Source organism: Atheta coriaria, unplaced genomic scaffold (genome assembly GCF_025399875.1).
Source record: "Atheta coriaria isolate IRGN ID8LTWV9N9 unplaced genomic scaffold, Caltech_Dcor_3.1 hic_scaffold_8_pilon, whole genome shotgun sequence".
Lineage (NCBI taxonomy): Eukaryota > Metazoa > Arthropoda > Insecta > Coleoptera > Staphylinidae > Dalotia > Dalotia coriaria.
Genome location: NW_027045450.1, coordinates 2,357,386 through 2,375,014, shown reverse-complemented (window position 1 = coordinate 2,375,014; position 17,629 = coordinate 2,357,386). Strand labels below are relative to the sequence as shown.

The 17,629-nt window shown below is 43.5% G+C and overlaps 1 protein-coding gene and 1 long non-coding RNA gene across 6 annotated transcripts in view; one reads left to right on the top strand and one right to left on the bottom strand.

Moving 5' to 3' along the window:
- Nucleotides 1–17,629, bottom strand: part of LOC135797196 (uncharacterized) — a 140,007-nt gene that overhangs the window by 87,737 nt on the left and 34,641 nt on the right. The gene's annotated exons all lie outside the window — the stretch shown is intronic.
- LOC135797194 (cytotoxic granule associated RNA binding protein TIA1) overlaps nt 1–17,629 on the top strand; it is a 90,579-nt gene that overhangs the window by 43,487 nt on the left and 29,463 nt on the right. Inside the window, exon 1 of one of the 4 annotated variants that reach the window (XM_065309433.1) lies at nt 11,002–11,614. The exons of the other annotated variants lie outside the window; for them this stretch is intronic. Coding sequence (XP_065165505.1) covers nt 11,470–11,614 — 145 coding nt within the window. The 5' untranslated portion in view covers nt 11,002–11,469. Of the gene's footprint in view, nt 1–11,001; nt 11,615–17,629 lie in introns of those variants that run through there. 4 annotated transcript variants of the gene reach the window in all.

The window sequence follows — 17,629 nt, the reverse complement described above, 5'->3', positions numbered from 1 at the left end:
TGACATGCAGGTCTGCAACATGCACCACATTTGTATCTTTCTGTCTCTCCTTTTATGCATTTACTTAGGTGCACCTGTTTTCTGCACTCAAATGGCCTCTGGAGGTACAAGATGGCTGCCTGGTTATGCAAGTGATGTTGGGGCAGAGAAGAAAGCGCTGCATCATTGATGGGAAGACGCCGATAGCGATATTGCATTGTAAGTAATACCGGGATAACGGGCGTTACGAAAATTGGTTTCGTTTAGCGCGACACTCTGGTGTATCGTATTCATTGCTTCATAGAGCAGTGGTTTTAAAATTCGAAACACAACAAAAATTTATATTTCAGAGCAGTGGTTGCTAAACTTTTGACTAGGAGATACAGGGTGTTCATACATAATTTTATCTACTTTCACTTTTAAAGAAACAGTTTTTCAAGGTTTTTAAACACAAAAATCGTATTTTAAATACAAATTGCAGAAACAGTGACTAAAGTACTTTAGTCACGGGTTTTAGTCACGGGGTGGATTTTTGCTGTTTTAGACAGTTTTTATGATAGTAATCAACATGTAACATACTAAATATTATTCAACAAGTGTATAAGTATCATCAACCCCCTAGAATATATAATATTCTTAAAATAATACTAAATTCTAAGTGAAATAATTACAGTCTACTCTTGTTTATCTTCGCTTGTCTTCAGAATGCTAAACTCCCAACCCTGCAGGTAAGGGGTGTCTATTTGCGTTTAATTATACCTAGAAAAATACACCGCTTCTGTTGCTGTTATTAAAACATTATTTTAATGCAGCCGTCGATAATTAGTTTTCGTCGACGGCGGCAGCTACCATCATCCGAGGTAATTTCCCACTTCCACCCCCTGCACCGTATGAAACTCAATATGTCCACTCTCACCCATTCACACACATCCATGCTCCATCTTCGGCGTTCGCCCGATTCATAATTAATCGACGCGCTGTTATTTTGTGGTTTGTACGCTGCTCCACCGCCAGCACCGCCCCAAAATTGAGGTAATTGTTTATTTACTTTAGTGCACCCGTCCACACACATATATTTACCCACGTGTATGGATACATGCCGCGTGTATTTTTCATCATCTTCACTGGCGCTGTTTACACGTAATTTGTGCGCAAATTAATTACGTTTTATCTGCGATAACGGCGAGGACGTGCGTCGCTGCTTTTTTCGCGCACCCCGATGTACATTTAATTATTCACTCCTTTCTCTGCGCGGCCCTAGGCGCACCCCGCGCCACAAAAGCGGCCAACGCGTAAGTAGCTAATCAATATGCGCGAAAAAATGTCTGTACAAGTACACGCGCGAGATAATGGAACGTATTTTTTATTCCGTACGCGTACTGCTTGAAAAATGTAAATTTAATTATTGAATAACAATTTTAATGATGTGCGTAAGCAGATAATCCTTAAATTTCATAAGTACAACACCGAAAGTAGATGGTTTTGTGTTTGTTTGCATTATGAAAATTTAAACCCGTATTACACATTTTCACATGTAATTAGCATATGTAGGGGATGATTGCACGTGGCGTGTAATTAAAATCAAATATTTTATTTGCGCCAACGCACCTTTGACGTGCGGGCCGGTGGATAATGCAGGTGCGTGTTTGACTCGCGCCGCTGGTTGTTTTTTTCTCTGTGTCCTTTTGCGCCCCTTTTCTGTTTAGCGCTTTGCGTTTGTCCATTGTGCGAACGCGTCGCGTGGATTTTTCATCAAAGGTCCGTCATGCAAACTGTGCTAGGGTAATCCTCGCGGCTCATGCGGGGCTTTTCTTCATATGTGCCCTTACGGTGCGCGTCTTTGTGTCGTGCAAAGCACTGGCATCTATTGGTATTAATAATTATCCTTTGTTTGTTGCTTCATTAGCTTTGAGCGTGTGCTACATATATTTCTAAACCCGCCCGGCGGCCACTTTTTCGTCTGTTTATTAATTAATTATTGCGAATGAGGGGCTTAAAAATATCATCCGTAAGACCTGCAAAAGGTCTGCAACTAAACCTAATCAATTATAATAATTAAAATTATACATAATTAATTAATGCTGGATTTACGGCAAGCCCATGTGCGCTTGAAAGTAATTATTTATAATATTTTAATGCTCGACCGCGCATTTACATTGTAACATTATAGCATTTTGTAAACATCATTTTTGTTAATCTCATGCGCAAATATGAGTGCTCCAGGGAGCGGCCGCATTACATAATAATATGAAAATAATGAAAAAGTTTACGAAAATTTTACCAAAACTTAAGCGAGGAAAAATTATCAAAGAGAATGGCATCTTGGGAAATATGCGACAAGAATGCGACAGCAGGGTGGACATAAAGCACATAGTTGTAGTGTTAATGGAAGCTTGGCCACCCTTGAGGCCATCGCATGATAATGTTTCACTTACGCCCGTTGCACCACGCATTCCATTCCGCCTGACAGCAACGCACACGCACCAATCTTCATTAGAAATATTTGACAAGACGAAATTAAAACCGAGGTCAACTTGGTCAAACTAAACTTAAAGTTTTTTGCCAACTGCGGTGCTAAAAGGGTGTCTAGATTAGATTTTCGAATTTACGAGCTGTAATTTCATAATAGTTGAGATTAATTGTTAAGATAGTGAAATGGACAGTGGTTGACTGTCCGTTTTGGGTAGTAAACTAGTAAAATAGTAAAAGTAAGCTCTGCACGTGGGAAACTTTTAATTCGAAAACTTGACAAACATCAAGGTGCAACCCCGACGGCTGTAAATTACGGTGGCAGTTAACAGGTTCGCGTACACGGTGCAAAATGTTTGTTTGAGCAAAGCCGTAAAACGCGCTGGCGGGCGCAAACGCATAAAAATGCAGTTTTAATATCGAGCGCTTGTTTATTTCCGATATTTTTTAATACTCGCGCGTACCGTGTGCGAATTAACATTTCAGCACTCGCCGCGTCGAAATGGCACGCCGAGCATAGAAGAGGGTTGCGCGCCTCGGTGTGTGTATATATATGCGGGGGTGGCTAATGGAGCCAGGGTGCGCTCAGGAGAACGCAGCCGCGTGTGCGATCGGCGCCAAAACCTTTGTTTTATTAATGCCCGCTTTGCATATGCTCTCCACATGCACGCGCCGCGGGTTTTGACGAGAGAGCAGCCCCGGCAAGGATGCGCTGACGTGCGCCAGCGCCGCCTCTTTGATATTTAAACGAGCTGACAGAACGCTGTTGCTTTGCAAGCGCACAGGAGGTATCTGTCTGGCATTAACCACTGCGCGCGTCTATCATTCGGATATTCTTTAAATATTTCGCTTTTTGTCGACAAGCGCCGCCGACGTGTGTTGCAAAAAACCGGAAGAGCAAAACCCTCTCTAATTACGTTTGCGCGCGCGGCGGAGGACAAAGCCAGAGGTTCAGGCAGGGCCTGAAGCGTTTCTTTGATTGTTGAGGCTTGTTTGCTTAAAATTCGTGCGCGCTCAGGAGAAAATTAGCATTTCTTTTTTCCGTGCGCGCCCAAGATACAAACTACTGATTGTGCTCAGCGCACAATGAAAGTGCAGCGCACACACCAAACGCGCACGACTTTTAATTAACTTGATTACGTACTTTAAACCTGCTAAAGTGTTGAAAAATCTATCATAACTAGAAATATACACAAAAATTAAAAAAAATTTAAGTTATCCTTTGGTACTAATGCATTTTATGCACGATTGTATATTGTACTTGAACCCATTTCGCAAAAATGTTTTCAGTTTGCAGAAGCTAAATAGATGTGTCTTGTGCAGTCGGAAAAAGCGCCGCCGATACAAGCAGGTATACACGTAGCTTCGACCGCGGTTATCGCATTGCGTTATCGCAATGCCAAACACTCACAGCTGCGCCACCGCCGCCTCCAATTCGGCATTACTTTGCCGTTTTATATTTATAGCACATCTTGCTCCACGTATTTGTTGCGTGCATCCGAGAAGTGTATTTACCTTCTCGAGATGTTTTCCTTTGTGCTATAAACTCAACGTAAACATTGCGCCCTGGCAGAGTCTCGATCGCACTTGAACGTTCTGCCACTTTTTCCCTTCTCGTACTTCGTACATGTGCGCCACTGGAAGAAAAGTTATTTAGAGCGCACCACGGACTAATTTGAATTTCACAACTTTCTAATGTCGCCTCGGCGAAACATTGCGCCCGTGAAAAAGTAAATGTCTATTTAGGAAATAAAACGAGCCGGAAGCGGCGAACGGAAAGACGCCGGCAATAAGCGCGCGAGCAGACAAAAGCAGCAGCAGGAGGAGGAGAAGAAGAAAAACTAGATAGATATAAAACTCTCCACTCTCTGTCTGCGGCAAATTTCCGGAATGGAATCAATAATACCCGGAAATTCACACCGGATCCGGGTATTTCAAATCACTACCTATATCTATATCCTTCTTGAACAATAAAACACGCAAAAAAGTTTAATCATCTAGCAACATATTGGCACACACTGCAATGGCAATACAATTCTATTAAACTAATTTATTCAAAGGGTTTTGAATACAAGAACTAAGAAATCTTGTTTTCCGCGGAAAACCAGTTTAAGCTACACTAATTTATTCACAACTAGCGCGTACTCTGCATGCACATATTGAACGCACCCCTTTTCATACCAGAAACCAGCATAAGCGTGTGAAAGTGTGCCAAGGAGCACTTTGCACTCCACACACTCAACACACTCCTTTTGCTAGCAATTAATATTATGGTGGAGGCGCCGCGCTACGCACAACAATACCCAAATGGTGCAAATGGTGCACAATTAAAGTTAAAAGATGGCATGTAAAAATGAATAAATAACGCGATGTGCAATGTCGATTGGTATGTTGGACGTCGTAAATTTTACAGCCCCGATAACCGGCCTCGTTAAACGTGTGCAAACATTGAAACCGGCGTTATTTAATTGCGAAGTGAGCGCTGTTTTTGCGCTTTTGTGTTTTTGATCAATTCAAAAAGGGTCGGACGCAAGTCTTGTTCGCAATGCTGTTGTTGCTGCGTTGCTAGCAATGAAATATCAACAATAAACAATCGGCGTGCGGCTAAATATACGAAATGATTGCTGGGTTATTTCTAGTGCGGACACTTTTATGCATATCGAACAATTTATGTACGCGTGTACTCGAGGACAAATCGAAATCGATTTTCACACGCTTCTACGCAGTACACAGATAAAAATAAAAATTTATTTTTTAATTGCGTATGTATTAATACTATAGAATTTAAGATGACGTGTGAAAACTTGATGCAGAAGTTTTTTCTGCAACTCACAGATTTCTGTGAGGAAAAGCGATGAGATGAGCTTTTCTTTGTGCGGTGTGTGGTACGTGAGCCGCCAGTTTCGCACATTTTCCGTTTTTATTTCGCGTTCGTGCCACGCAAAAAATACATATCGCTGCGCTGATATGAAGAACATAACCTCGGCACCTAATCGTAACTTTGTTTTGCGCGCACACATTATTAGTTGCTCGCAGCGCGCATGAAGTCATAAAAAAAGTCTTATTTCGTGTGCGCGCGATCAGTTGTTTGCACGCTGCAGCGTGTCGTAAAAGCTCCGAAAGCATAAATATACATGACGACGATAGCTCCGAATGCGTTTCTCCAAATGGCGTATAGATGTCATGTCGAACATAACCTGACGCGCACGCTTCAGTTCATCTCTCATCTATGCAATTTTCGCTAAAAAGCTCCCTGCGCGTGTGTAGGTTGTAAAAAATAGGCGTGTGATTTTTTTCACACGCACAATTTTTCACCTTTTAAGTAATAAACCGCAAAATGTGCGCGTATGAAAAAGGGGAATGTCGACGTGTAATAAGCTGCCGCCCCCGGGCGCGTACTTACACCGGCGGGTCTCATTTAAACTAACAAACTCAAATGGATAAACGCAATTAGTGCACACGGGCGGCGCTTTTTTTTTCATGACCCGCGCGCGAAATGAGGATGAATGAGTGCGTAAAGTCACGGCACAAGCAGGATGTACGACACGCAGCCGCCCCCCATACACATACACACGCATATCTGCATCATGACCCGAATTTTGGCGCGCACGGGTTTATTAGCGCGTCCCTTTTATTCACTGAACCATTGTGCGCGCGCGGAGTGCCGCATCCTAAGTTGTGTTCCGCCGCCGCCCCCAGGCCAATATGCCGTTTTGATTTATCTCGTCCACACGGCGGCGCGAGCTGTAATGAGTGCGGCGAGCGTAAGCTCCTCTTAGAAATCAGCGCCATGGGGGTGCCATAAACACAACAAATGCTCGATTTCCGATGCCGTTATCCGCCGCCCCCCATCTAGCGTCCAGCATATTTGTATCCATCGGGTGCGCCGCGTAAATCAAGCCCGAATCAAATATCAAAATCTACTAGCCGCCTATTAATATTCGGGTCCTGGGTCCGAAACCCACCCAAGACCAACCAGAATGTAATTCAAAATTTCAAAATTCTGCATGCTACGCTCGGAAAATGATCGTTTCCAAACGCTGCGCGTCAATCATTTTCGTTGGATGTAACGTGCAACTGAACACAAAACGTGACGTTTAGTTTTGATGTGAATTGTGCAACGTACACAATTTTTTCTGCGTTGATCCTTTTAAATAAGGTAAACGTTTTCGTTGCGGACTTTCAAGTCTGAACGCATTAAGAATTTACATTGATAAATCCTTGTTAGATGGTTAGATCCCGAGGAGAATTTTACGATGAGCTTCAAGAAGAGAGGGCAAAGTTTGAAACGCTTCAAAGCGGGTCTTCTCGTCCGCACACAACAAACGTCTATCCTTAATTTCGGTTTTATGCGCTGTAAACATTCTCCAAAAATTACTACCCCGCACACTGCAGCTGGTAGCAAAAAAATAATACGCGATAACAACAAAGAGATAAAACGCTGTTGCAAGAGCTTCCGGCCGTATCGATCCTTGGGCGCTCGCCACACTCCCGCACACGCATTGCTTGCGCCGCCAAGGCCCCCGCCGGAATGTAATCCAGCATTTTGGCGACTTATCAAAATCTTTCCTTCAATTATTCGGAGAGTGCGCGCCCCGGCTTAAAACCGCACTGCTTAGATTTTATCCAAAACTCTATTTAAAAAAAAACTCACAATGTTGAAACCTGTTCTCTTGTCTTGGTCAAGATGGAAGTGGAATAGTAGAGCCTGAAAGGCATTGGGATGGTTTCAAAGGGCTTAACCTCTTGTCATGTTGTAAAGCTTATGTTTCCGCAAGTCTTGCTCTTAGCTCTGTATTAATTTAATAAATAGATACACCTTTAGAGAGCTGCGGGCTCGTTAAGCGTGGCTGTCATGTATTCGTTAATTAACCACCACCGGCAGCAGAGGCTCATGGTCTGGAACCTTAAGTAAAACAACACCCATCTAGTATTACCTCACCAGGACTCGGTTTTGTTTGATGTCGTACGCCTATCTCCTCTTGGTGACAAATAACACACACACATCTAAATTGGATTCTGGCAAATTTGGCAATTTTAGAATATTTTATATTTTCCTGAGTGGAGATGAGGAGATGCTTCTTTGGGTAGGTGTTATGAATAATATCGGTTTGCTGGGGCGTGATGTTTGGCGCTGTTTCGTAAGGTTAATATCGTTTGGCGAACGGCACGAACCCGCCGCACGTCTAATCTGCTTCGACCAGGGCATGTAAATTATGTACGATCCATACAGCGTGCTGCTCGTGCACCTGCAGCATCTTGCAAAGGAGCGCACGTGTCGAACACGACCCCACCACCAAAACCGCAAATCAAAGCGTCAATTTCTTGTGCAATGTTTACACAATAGATTCCGAATCTGTATTTAGTGTTTACCCGCTGATACCGTGATACCTTGATGCATAGATCATTATAATTGCACTCGTTTGCTGATTATCAAATGTTTCGTGTTGTAGAATGTTGCTGGGAGAGCCAGTAAATTGTTTCTAACACATTACTAGAATTCTACAAGCGGCACGCGGATGCAGCGGCTAATGTAGCATTTTTCTCGCCGGTAATTTATATTTGCTTTCGGAGGTCGGTGTAATTTCGGAGATATATGCGACACGAATTAAGCCGCTCTCGGCGTAACAGTCGGCCATAATAAAATAAGCTTAGTTTTCCTGCGCGCCCGTCTTTGGCTTTAGGTGCAACAGCCATAAAAGCTATTCAACGCGCTATATTTCACCGTCCCGTCGGATATTTAATACTTTCCGGTCAAACAATTGGATTGACACAGAATTTAGAACCCTACAACGCGATAACTCACCAAAAAACCGAAAAATTAATTCTAAGTCACACTAGATGTTAATATGGAGATGGAGTTTTGTTTGATTGTTTTTGCCAAAAAGACGGCGTTCTGCACTTGGCCAGCCACGGACACTTTTGGCGCGTCGACGAGAGCTGCGACAAAAGCGCACGGCAGCGTTCCAGAATCGCGATCCAAACGAAACGACACCGCATCGCATCCGTGCCATTAAATCTTACATATTACGCCGCTCGTGCGGTACACATAAAAATAAAATGGCAGCGGTTTTATGTTTAAATGGGCATGTACTCGTTTTTTTCTCTTCTCTGCGTCGTCGTCGACGTCCTGCACCGCGAATGATATATCAACAATAAAAAATTCGTATATGCGTGCATGGAGCGGTCGCCGGTCGTTATATTTAAGTTTGCGCGTTTTCGTCAAAGAAACGGTTATCTCTTCCTCACAACACACAGAGTGTCACAGAAAAAAACCCAAAATTCCACCAAAAACCCTAAAACTTTCAATAGTTTTGCAGAAAAAACAAATTTTCTGTAACACTTTGTATAAATTCTATACCTGAGATAGACTGTCGCGGTAACCGGCATGAGGGTTGGTATACGTGACGTTTTAACGTTTTGACATGCGAGTAAAATTTTTATTGCCTCCGTTGTAATTGAATATGTAAAGTATTTTACGTGAGGAGCCTGTGCGGGGTCGTTATTCGCCCCCCGGCTCCACGAAAACGAAACCGGAAGGACGCTCCAAACTTCCGAGAAAGCAAATGATCGTGACATCCCCGAAAAGGGATCCCAGGACTTGTGTCGAAGGAGTCAAACTTGTTTCTAAGCCGCGCGTTTGAATGAATGCACAAAATATGCAAACAAAAAAGATTTCACTTTATCTTAAGCAGGTTTCACCCGGCAAAAGTATAGAGTAAGAGGGGTTGGTATGTCTGGACTTGACACATTCTGTATGTATTGGTGTTATGTTAACCAGCCGGGGTTGTCAATTTCAATTTCCGCGCAGGTATTCGAACGCTTAAACTGTCAAAGTGCGGATGTTCGAAATTAGGTTTTTGGACACATGGAGGGCAAACACTTAGGTATTCCGCATTCGTGCATTTGACTTTGAAGCTATCTTCTAGTTAACGTCTAGTCTATTTTATACAAAGTGTTGCCAAATGTTTTTGTCGTTTTTTTCGTTTTTGGCGAATGCAACCGAGGTAAATAATGCAAAATGCACGCTGCGGTGAAATTGTGTCACGATGCATACATTCCGATATTCTGCTTCAAGCTGGATCCGAAAACCGCAAGGCTCTCAAGTGATCCGTGCCGAAACTGCGAACGGGCACCTTGCGAAATGTGTGGAGTGGGCCGAAGAGATAAATGTTGCCTTAGGAAACACACGAACATTTTGGGGGGTGAACTCGGTATAATCTTTGGGCATCCGCTCGTGCACTCCATTCAATCAGTGCCGATGATAGAAAATTCAAGCGCCCGGGCGCTTTCCACAGTCTGCGCTTGGCAATTATTAATGAAAGATATATTGGCTTCGGTCGGCTTTCGTACCTTGTAGACTTGTAGCAGTTTGTTTCATTTTTATTTCCTCGCAAAAGTAGATTAATCAAATATTCATCATCAGAATTTCGACACTTTGTCCAAAATTGCAACCTTGCTCAGCATGGTGGGCATATGCCGGAAGCTGGGGTTTGGGTTTGGCTGGGAATGAGGGGTTTTAATATTCAGCAAATCTGGTGTCATCTCGGCGGCGATTTTCGCATGACGGTCCAAGGAATGTGTGCACGCACGGAATATGTGCGCGGAGCGTAATATGTTGGCACCGAGACGCAGTCGTATAACTATAACTTCGAGCCGACTTGGCTGCTTTTTCGGGGGCCGGTCTGTAACTTTCGGACCGGGAGGGTCGGTCGTCCGTCCGGCGGCGGTGGCGGCGGCGGCAATCGCGCCCGCACACGCATTCGTCTCTAAAAGTCCAAATGCTTTCCCGGGGATCATAAATATAACGCTTCATTTGTGCCACAAGGGTAGCATCCTAGCCGCGTCTCCCTTTATCCTGCCATCTTCCTTTTGGACTGCTGAGAGTCTCGCAGAAGCAGTTGACATTTACTTCTTTCTGTTTTTTTTTTCTCTGCTCTCGTTTTCTTTTACGTCGGTTTGTTTTGGCGCTTTTTGATATTTGCTAAATAAAAAATGCAGACAACACTGCGAAGTGTTTGGTGTAAGATTTAAAAGTAAATAAGGGCGGCGGGTTACAAGGACTATTAGTTACAGGCCCGTAATATGTAAGCAAATGCGATGCGCACACAAAGCGGATATGATGAGTAGGCAGATCGCATTTATCGCCTGTCTCGTGTGATCGTTCAACCCCCCGATTCGACCGATCGACCGCACGCTTGCCCTTTACTTCATATCGCAATAGGGGTGGTTATAGATCTGCTACCATTAATCTTTAAATTCGAGTGTTTATTGTGAGTTTTTTAGGCAAAAAAAATTCCGAAAAAATAATTTTTCAATTGTCTTGGTCTTTGATATGTTGTTAAAAATCAAAAACCAGTTTGTGCCAACGGCATGAAATTCGCAAACAGAGGGCACGAAACGCATGAAACGGCGGTCCGATTGTGTTGATTCGTCCGCGCGTTGTTTATCTTTCGGTCGGTCGGCGGCGGCGGTTCGCAACTCGCGTTCGGCGCGCTGGAGCGGGCCGCGCGCGCGATCGCGCCGCCGCCGGGCCGCAGTCGGCATCGCACGCTGTCCGCGATCGCACGCACGTGCCCTCTCTGTCAGAGTTGCCGCCGCCGCCGTTGCCGCCACCCCCACCTTAGCGAGCGCCGAACGACGATGAGTCTCGCGCGCCACCAACAGCAGCAGTCTTCAAGTTGCGGGCCGCGCGGCTAGAGTCATCCGCCGCCGCCAGTCACGAGCGCACACGCGGCAATTCGCACACCGGAAACCGCGCGCCCCCACACACCGCGCGTAAATGTAGATAGTGCAAACACTCAAGTGAGATCCAAGTACCTGCTAATCGAAACGAAAGATTTAAAAAAAAACCCACTCTCTCTCCTCTACAACTACTACCACTAAGGAGATAGCATCAATAGCATCAGACACCCACCAACACAAGCACCTCCACACTGATCCAACAACAAAATAGTTATAAACAAACAGAGAAGAAAGTTATTTTCCTAAACGTATCGGGGACTATTCCACGCTACGAAGATGTTGACCATGTCGACGCTGATGATGCCAGCACCGCCGATGACGGCCATGAACACACCCGGACAGCTACCGATGACAGCGAAATTGGATCAGAGCGCAAAGTTGTCCTCGCTGAATCACAACACGACGAACATGAACAAAGCAGGTATGTGCAACTCGCTGCCAACAAGTTTCTACAAACGGAAGCGTTTTACACACCGGATTCAACATGTGGGGAGCTAACTTTTCCTCCATTCCAACTTTTTGTTCAAAGAGTTAATCGGTTGAATATTCGCCATCTTCGCGTAATTAAACTGCGGTGACCACTTAGACCCAAAACGGACATAAAATCTTTACAGCTTGTTTTACTAGGTGCCACTTATAACATTAATTTCCTCTCTCCGAATGTCTGCGTCGAGTTAATTAATAGAAGATATTCAGAATTGTGAAAAAATATTTTCGCAGACGTTGGCGCTTGTTTTACGAGGTGGCATTTATTCATTAATTTGTTCGGTTGTAGTAACCCATCCCCATCTCCTTCTCCATCCAAGTTATCTCCAACTTTCTTATTGTCTATCCGCTGGCGGCGCGCGATTAAATACTTTGAGTTGAGAAGTTTATTCATTCCGGTAGCCAAGTTAGTAATCTGCATTAGCAACCTGGTGAAAGAAAACGAATATCCGAAATCTTCAATTTCATCCGCGTGGATCAAGATAATTAAATTCGACATCTAATACGACATCAAAGTAGCGGTAGGAGTGGGGGATAGGATGGGAGCTTCTTATTTGGATCAAAGTTAGGCGTGATATTGGTTACAAATGTGCAGCGTAACAGTGCCAGGCACCAGATTCGAGGACAAAGGAAGAGTCGAACTGGGTCGGCCACTGCGGCGTTTTCTGATCGGCGCGCGATTCCTTTTATTAACTACCGGATGTCTTCACTTATTGTATACACCCCCCGACCCATCCTGTGGGCATAATTCTTAACTTGGAAGGAAATTGAAAACCAAAAGAGAAAAAACTTCCGGCAAGCCACAATTGCGGTCTTGCACGTACGTACAAACTCGCCGGGGCATATTTATATTATCTCCGTGTGTGTCGCAATTTCGGGGTGCAATATTTTAGAAACGTGTGCTTGCGCAGCCGTAAAACTTCCGCAGCCAGCAAGCAAGCAAGCGCGCGAGTAAATTATAATAGCCATTGTTCTCCGGGCGGCTGATACGTTAAACGTAATCGGATCACGTATTTCCCGAATCATTATAAAATATTTTTATTTTGCGCGGTGATTTCTGCGACGCTCGTAAAATACACACGGCTGTAAAAATAAATGGAATAATTATATTGCACGCTAAAGTTATGCGTTATTTTCGAATAAAAATCCCGGAGCGAGCGCAACATTTGCGGATGACAGTTTTGTAAAATTATCGACCGTGGGGGCGAGAAAATTCCAGCGGAGATTTTCTTAGCTACTCACTGGGATAGTTGTGCACACCTTGCACGTGTTTACCATGCCAACGACTCGCCGCTTCCATCCAATCTAGTTGCATTATTAGAAGTCGCCGGAAGTGGTAGGAGGATGGAGTTTGCTTTTGCTTTGTGGATGATATTCGTTCCGGCGATGCTGAATCCGCAAGACCCGGAGAGTGTATGCGCATGCATTAAGCGAAGAACGCGTGGCGGCGCGCAGTGAGACCTTATCGGAATATTCAGTTCTAATTCGAAAAGGGTGCCACTGCCGTCGCCCGTCATTACGCCGCGTTTCTTGCATTCGACATCGCGCGGCCCATAAAATCGGCGCGCCGATTTGCAAACGAAATTGATTCCGCACATGTCGTCGCGTCTTTCCTTCTCCTCTCGCGAGAGAGTGTAATTCACATCCAGAATTTAAATTCTCCGCAAAAAAAATACAAATTTCGCCTTGTAATAAATATTGTATCAATAATGAATAGCCTTATAAGTCATAAACATGAGTGGCCATAATGTACATATCTATTTTTTAAACAGGATCATATTTTGTATAAATTGTAATTTTTATTAAAAAAAAATGGTGGAGGCGCCTTGATATTGACGTTGTTCGAGCGCATTAATATGCACACACGCTGGGCGCAATTTAAACACACTTGGATTCAACTCGACGCGCTGCATCACACCTAAGTAATTGCCTAATGGACAGGGTCGTGCATGTCGCGGTCAGCGCACACAGTGCGCCCTCATTACCCGCTGAAAACATTTTCCGCTTAATTGCATTTATCATAGCGGCGGCGGCGTTGGCGGCACACGTGAGAACACATTGCATGCGAGGCGATGGAGCGCTTCGGTTCGTGCTTGAAGATAGTCGAGATATACACGGTGTAACCTGCGACGCAACAACACCCAGAGCCTTTGCATTACATTAGATTAATTGAACGTCGAGCGGAGTTACTCGGTTTGCACGTGCAGTCGGGCGCCGTCATGTTGTGTTTATTCGCGTTTCATTCATATCGTTTGTGTGCGGCGCCGTGTGTTTGCAATTATGTCGCGCGTCTAATAGAGTGGTTCGTATCGTTTGTCTGTCGGCGGTGAGCGCCGGAGCGTGGTCGCACATGCCAAGAGGCGGCCAAAAGCGCAAACCGCAAACATGTTTTATGCAAATGATATGTTTAAGATTGGTTGGTATGTTTTCACTCAAGCTTCTAACATCAATACTTGGATACTTAAACCATTCAGTGTATAATTAACATTTTTCTCTATTTTCATTGTTTTTTCACGGTTTTGCGGTACAAAAAGTGGTACTTTAGACACGACCGTTACTAAAGTATTTTAGCCACGGATTTTAGTCACGAAGTGAACCAAAACTCCCGTTTAAGTCCGTTTAATATGTACCGCAAAAACCGTGAGTAAAATACTTTAGTCACGGGTTTTAGTCACGGAATGGAGCTTGCGTATTTGCAGTCTGTGCACTAAAAGTTCAATTTCCACATTGTTGATTTTGGTTTTTATTCACAAAATTTAAATAAAATTGTGCAAAAATGCGTAAACTATATTTCGTTATAATTTGGCGGCTAAAGTACTTTAGTCATGGATTTTAGTCACGGGATGAAGCTTGCGCATGCGTGTATCTAGTCTGTGTACTAAAATTCGTTTTCCGTTATGTTGATTTTGGTTTTTATGCACAAAATTTAAATAAAACTGTGCAAAAATGCGTAAACTATATTTCGACATAATTTGGTGATTAAAGTACTTTAGTCATGGATTTTAGTCACGAGATGAAGGTTGCGCATGCGTATTTGTAGTCTGTGCACTAAAAGTTCACTTTCCGTTCTGTTGATTTTATTTTTTATGCTCAAAATTTAAATAAAACTGTGCAAAAATTCGTAAACTATATTTTGTCATAATTTGGTGACTAAAATACTTTAGTAATGGATTTTAGTCACAGGATGAAGCTTGCGCATGCGTATATCTAGTCTGTGTACTAAAATTCATTTTTCGTTATGTTGATTTTGGTTTTATGCGCAAAATTTAAATAAAACTGTGCAAAAATGCGTAAACTAAATTTCGACATAATTTGTCCGGCGGTTTTCGCTATTTGGCGAATGTTTTTTGCTTTCCACTCTAATGTATCCTATGAAGTACGTATTTGGTTAGCCGTATGACACAAATATAAAATTCATCCAAGCGACGCCATTCAACCACAATCCACTTTCGAATCCAATTTCATCCAGTCGAAGCGATCACAAACAAAAATTGCCCGCATATTTGAGTGTTCGGAATTTTGCGCCGGCCGCCCACCCACGGAAAAATTTGATTTTTTTTTAATCGCCGCATGGTTAAACCAATTTGGCGCAGCACGAAAATTTTTGCGCGCCGCCATAAACGGCATGTGACGTTTCGCGCGAGCTGTTATTGAACTGTTTAAATTACGTCGACTTTTGTGCCGTGTTGCATGCGTTTTTATATTTTACACGCACCTCTAGCCAATCGGATCTGCGCGCGCGTCGCAAATACGTTATTTCCTGTTTTCGACCTCGGAATGCTACACAACACACAAAAAAAAAATTAAATGCGGACGGAGCGACCTTTTTGATGTTTTCCCCTCTGCACACCGCCAATATTAACCTTTTTCAAAGGGGATATTGCTAATTAGCCATCAATAAGTTTGTCGCAAACATTTACGAAAAAAAATGCATTAATTAGTTTGTCGAGCGACTTTTAAATGGCAAATTAAAAAGTGCGCTTGACTGCGTGAATGTCGCTCGTTAAAAAAAAACATTCACCCCGGCCAATTTGCACACACTTGTGCGTCGCGTAAAAGTTGTCGAGAATTTTTGACGAATATCGTGTGCTCGTGCTGTGGTAGGAAGGGAAAAAACTGGGCGTGTGTATAAAATGTGTAACGCTGATACTAATTGAGGTATTATGTAACGATTGCAATTTGCGACGGTTGTTTCCGTTCGCTCGGTTCGATTTCAATTATTTGCGCCTAACGAGCGACGCGGACGTGGCATGCGCTGATTTCATTTAGCGACGCACTGAAACGCCGAGAGAACAAACTTGTTATTAGATCGGCATGCATGTGACGATTCATTTAACAGTGATTCGATTTAATTTCATTAAATTCATCATCATCATGACGGTGTTGTGTGTTTTTCTCCGGTTGAGTTTTTTTTCCTCGCGCGTTTTTTTTTTTGAACTAATGTGGGTTTTATACGAGCGTACAGCATAAAAAGCACATTGTTGTCACGACACGTAAAACCGTCATATTTTGCTATCACTCTGGTTATCCTTAATGGCGGCGGCGACGAGTGAGAGTGCTCTTTTACGATAATTCCGCGCCCCGCAAAACCACCACCGGAACACCTTTTTAATTAGCACTCTACATGTTTATCACATAATTAATAGACATTATGTAATGTAGGCGGCTATTAATCTTTTAAAATTAATTTTCGCTCACGCGCGCGCTCGCTCGTGCGCATCGCAAGAATCGATAATTTCCAATTAGGCGCTCAGGTACAGGTTTATTGAATTAACCAAAAGTACCAGCTACGCAAATGGAAAATGCAAATGGAAAATGCTAAAAGCATGTTTCCGAAAACAACGCAACAATCACGAATCTATTAAATTGACGTTGAATTAAAAAAAAAAAGCAACGAGTAAAAAGTTCATTTATAATTAACGCGCATAGAAGCGTGGAAATATCGTGACGCGGCGAAAGAAGCGCAAGAAAAACCACACACACCAAGCTCGCTGCACTTGTTTTACATGCGACTAAGCCATATTAAACCTTTGTCTTTGAACAGCTTTAACTTTATGACACTTTAATAAAATATGATTTTTTTATTCGCTCGTTGCGGCGCCGTCGCGCCAACCGCTTTTGTTCGATTCTTTTTAATGTGCTTTTTCTTTCCAACAATGCCACAACGTCGGTCGACAATTCTCGATTTAACTTTTATCCTGGTTAGTTTTTTAACCACCACTCGTGTATAATAATCATTATACAACTATTTTATAATTATTAACTCGGTGATTGTGATTTATGATAATTAAATTTTTGCGCAAAACTTTTGATATAGATTACTAATGATCGGAGGATGAATTCCGGCTTTTTGTTCATGTCGCCGGCATTGCCGTTGCCGCCGCCCCCGGTCGTCGCCTCGGTCGTTTTTATATCGGTCCGCGGCGCGCTTTCTTCCTTTTTGTCAGCGTTGTCCTCCAATTTCCCGTTATTTATTGAGCACTCTAGCGGACAGGCAATGTGCGAGCGGCGGCGCCGACGACGGGGGCGGGTGGGGGTGAGCCCGGCGCGGCGCTGTATTGTGCGTCCCGGCGTCGCTATATCTTCTTGTTGTAATGATTTCTTAAAAATAATAATTCTTGTGTAGTGGCGCCTGGCGTCGACGTAATCGCCAAAGCGCTGATGCCGCCAGCTTTCAGCCGCCTCCAAAGCGTCGCGCGTACGTCCGGGAAATTTCAATGTAACCTATTTAAAATAAATAAATCACGTTAAATAATCTATGTGCCAGCGCGGCTTAGCAATAAGTTCAACTTCTTACCCGAAGCGAGGAAAAATCTCAGCGAGCTTGCTAATAGTTTCCCGAGCGAAGAAAGTGAAAGAAAAGTGATTAAACAAGTGCTTGTAAAAACAGCGTTCGCTTCAACTCAGCGCTCGATGCTCGCTTTGAGTGCAGTCGAGTGAATCGTATCGT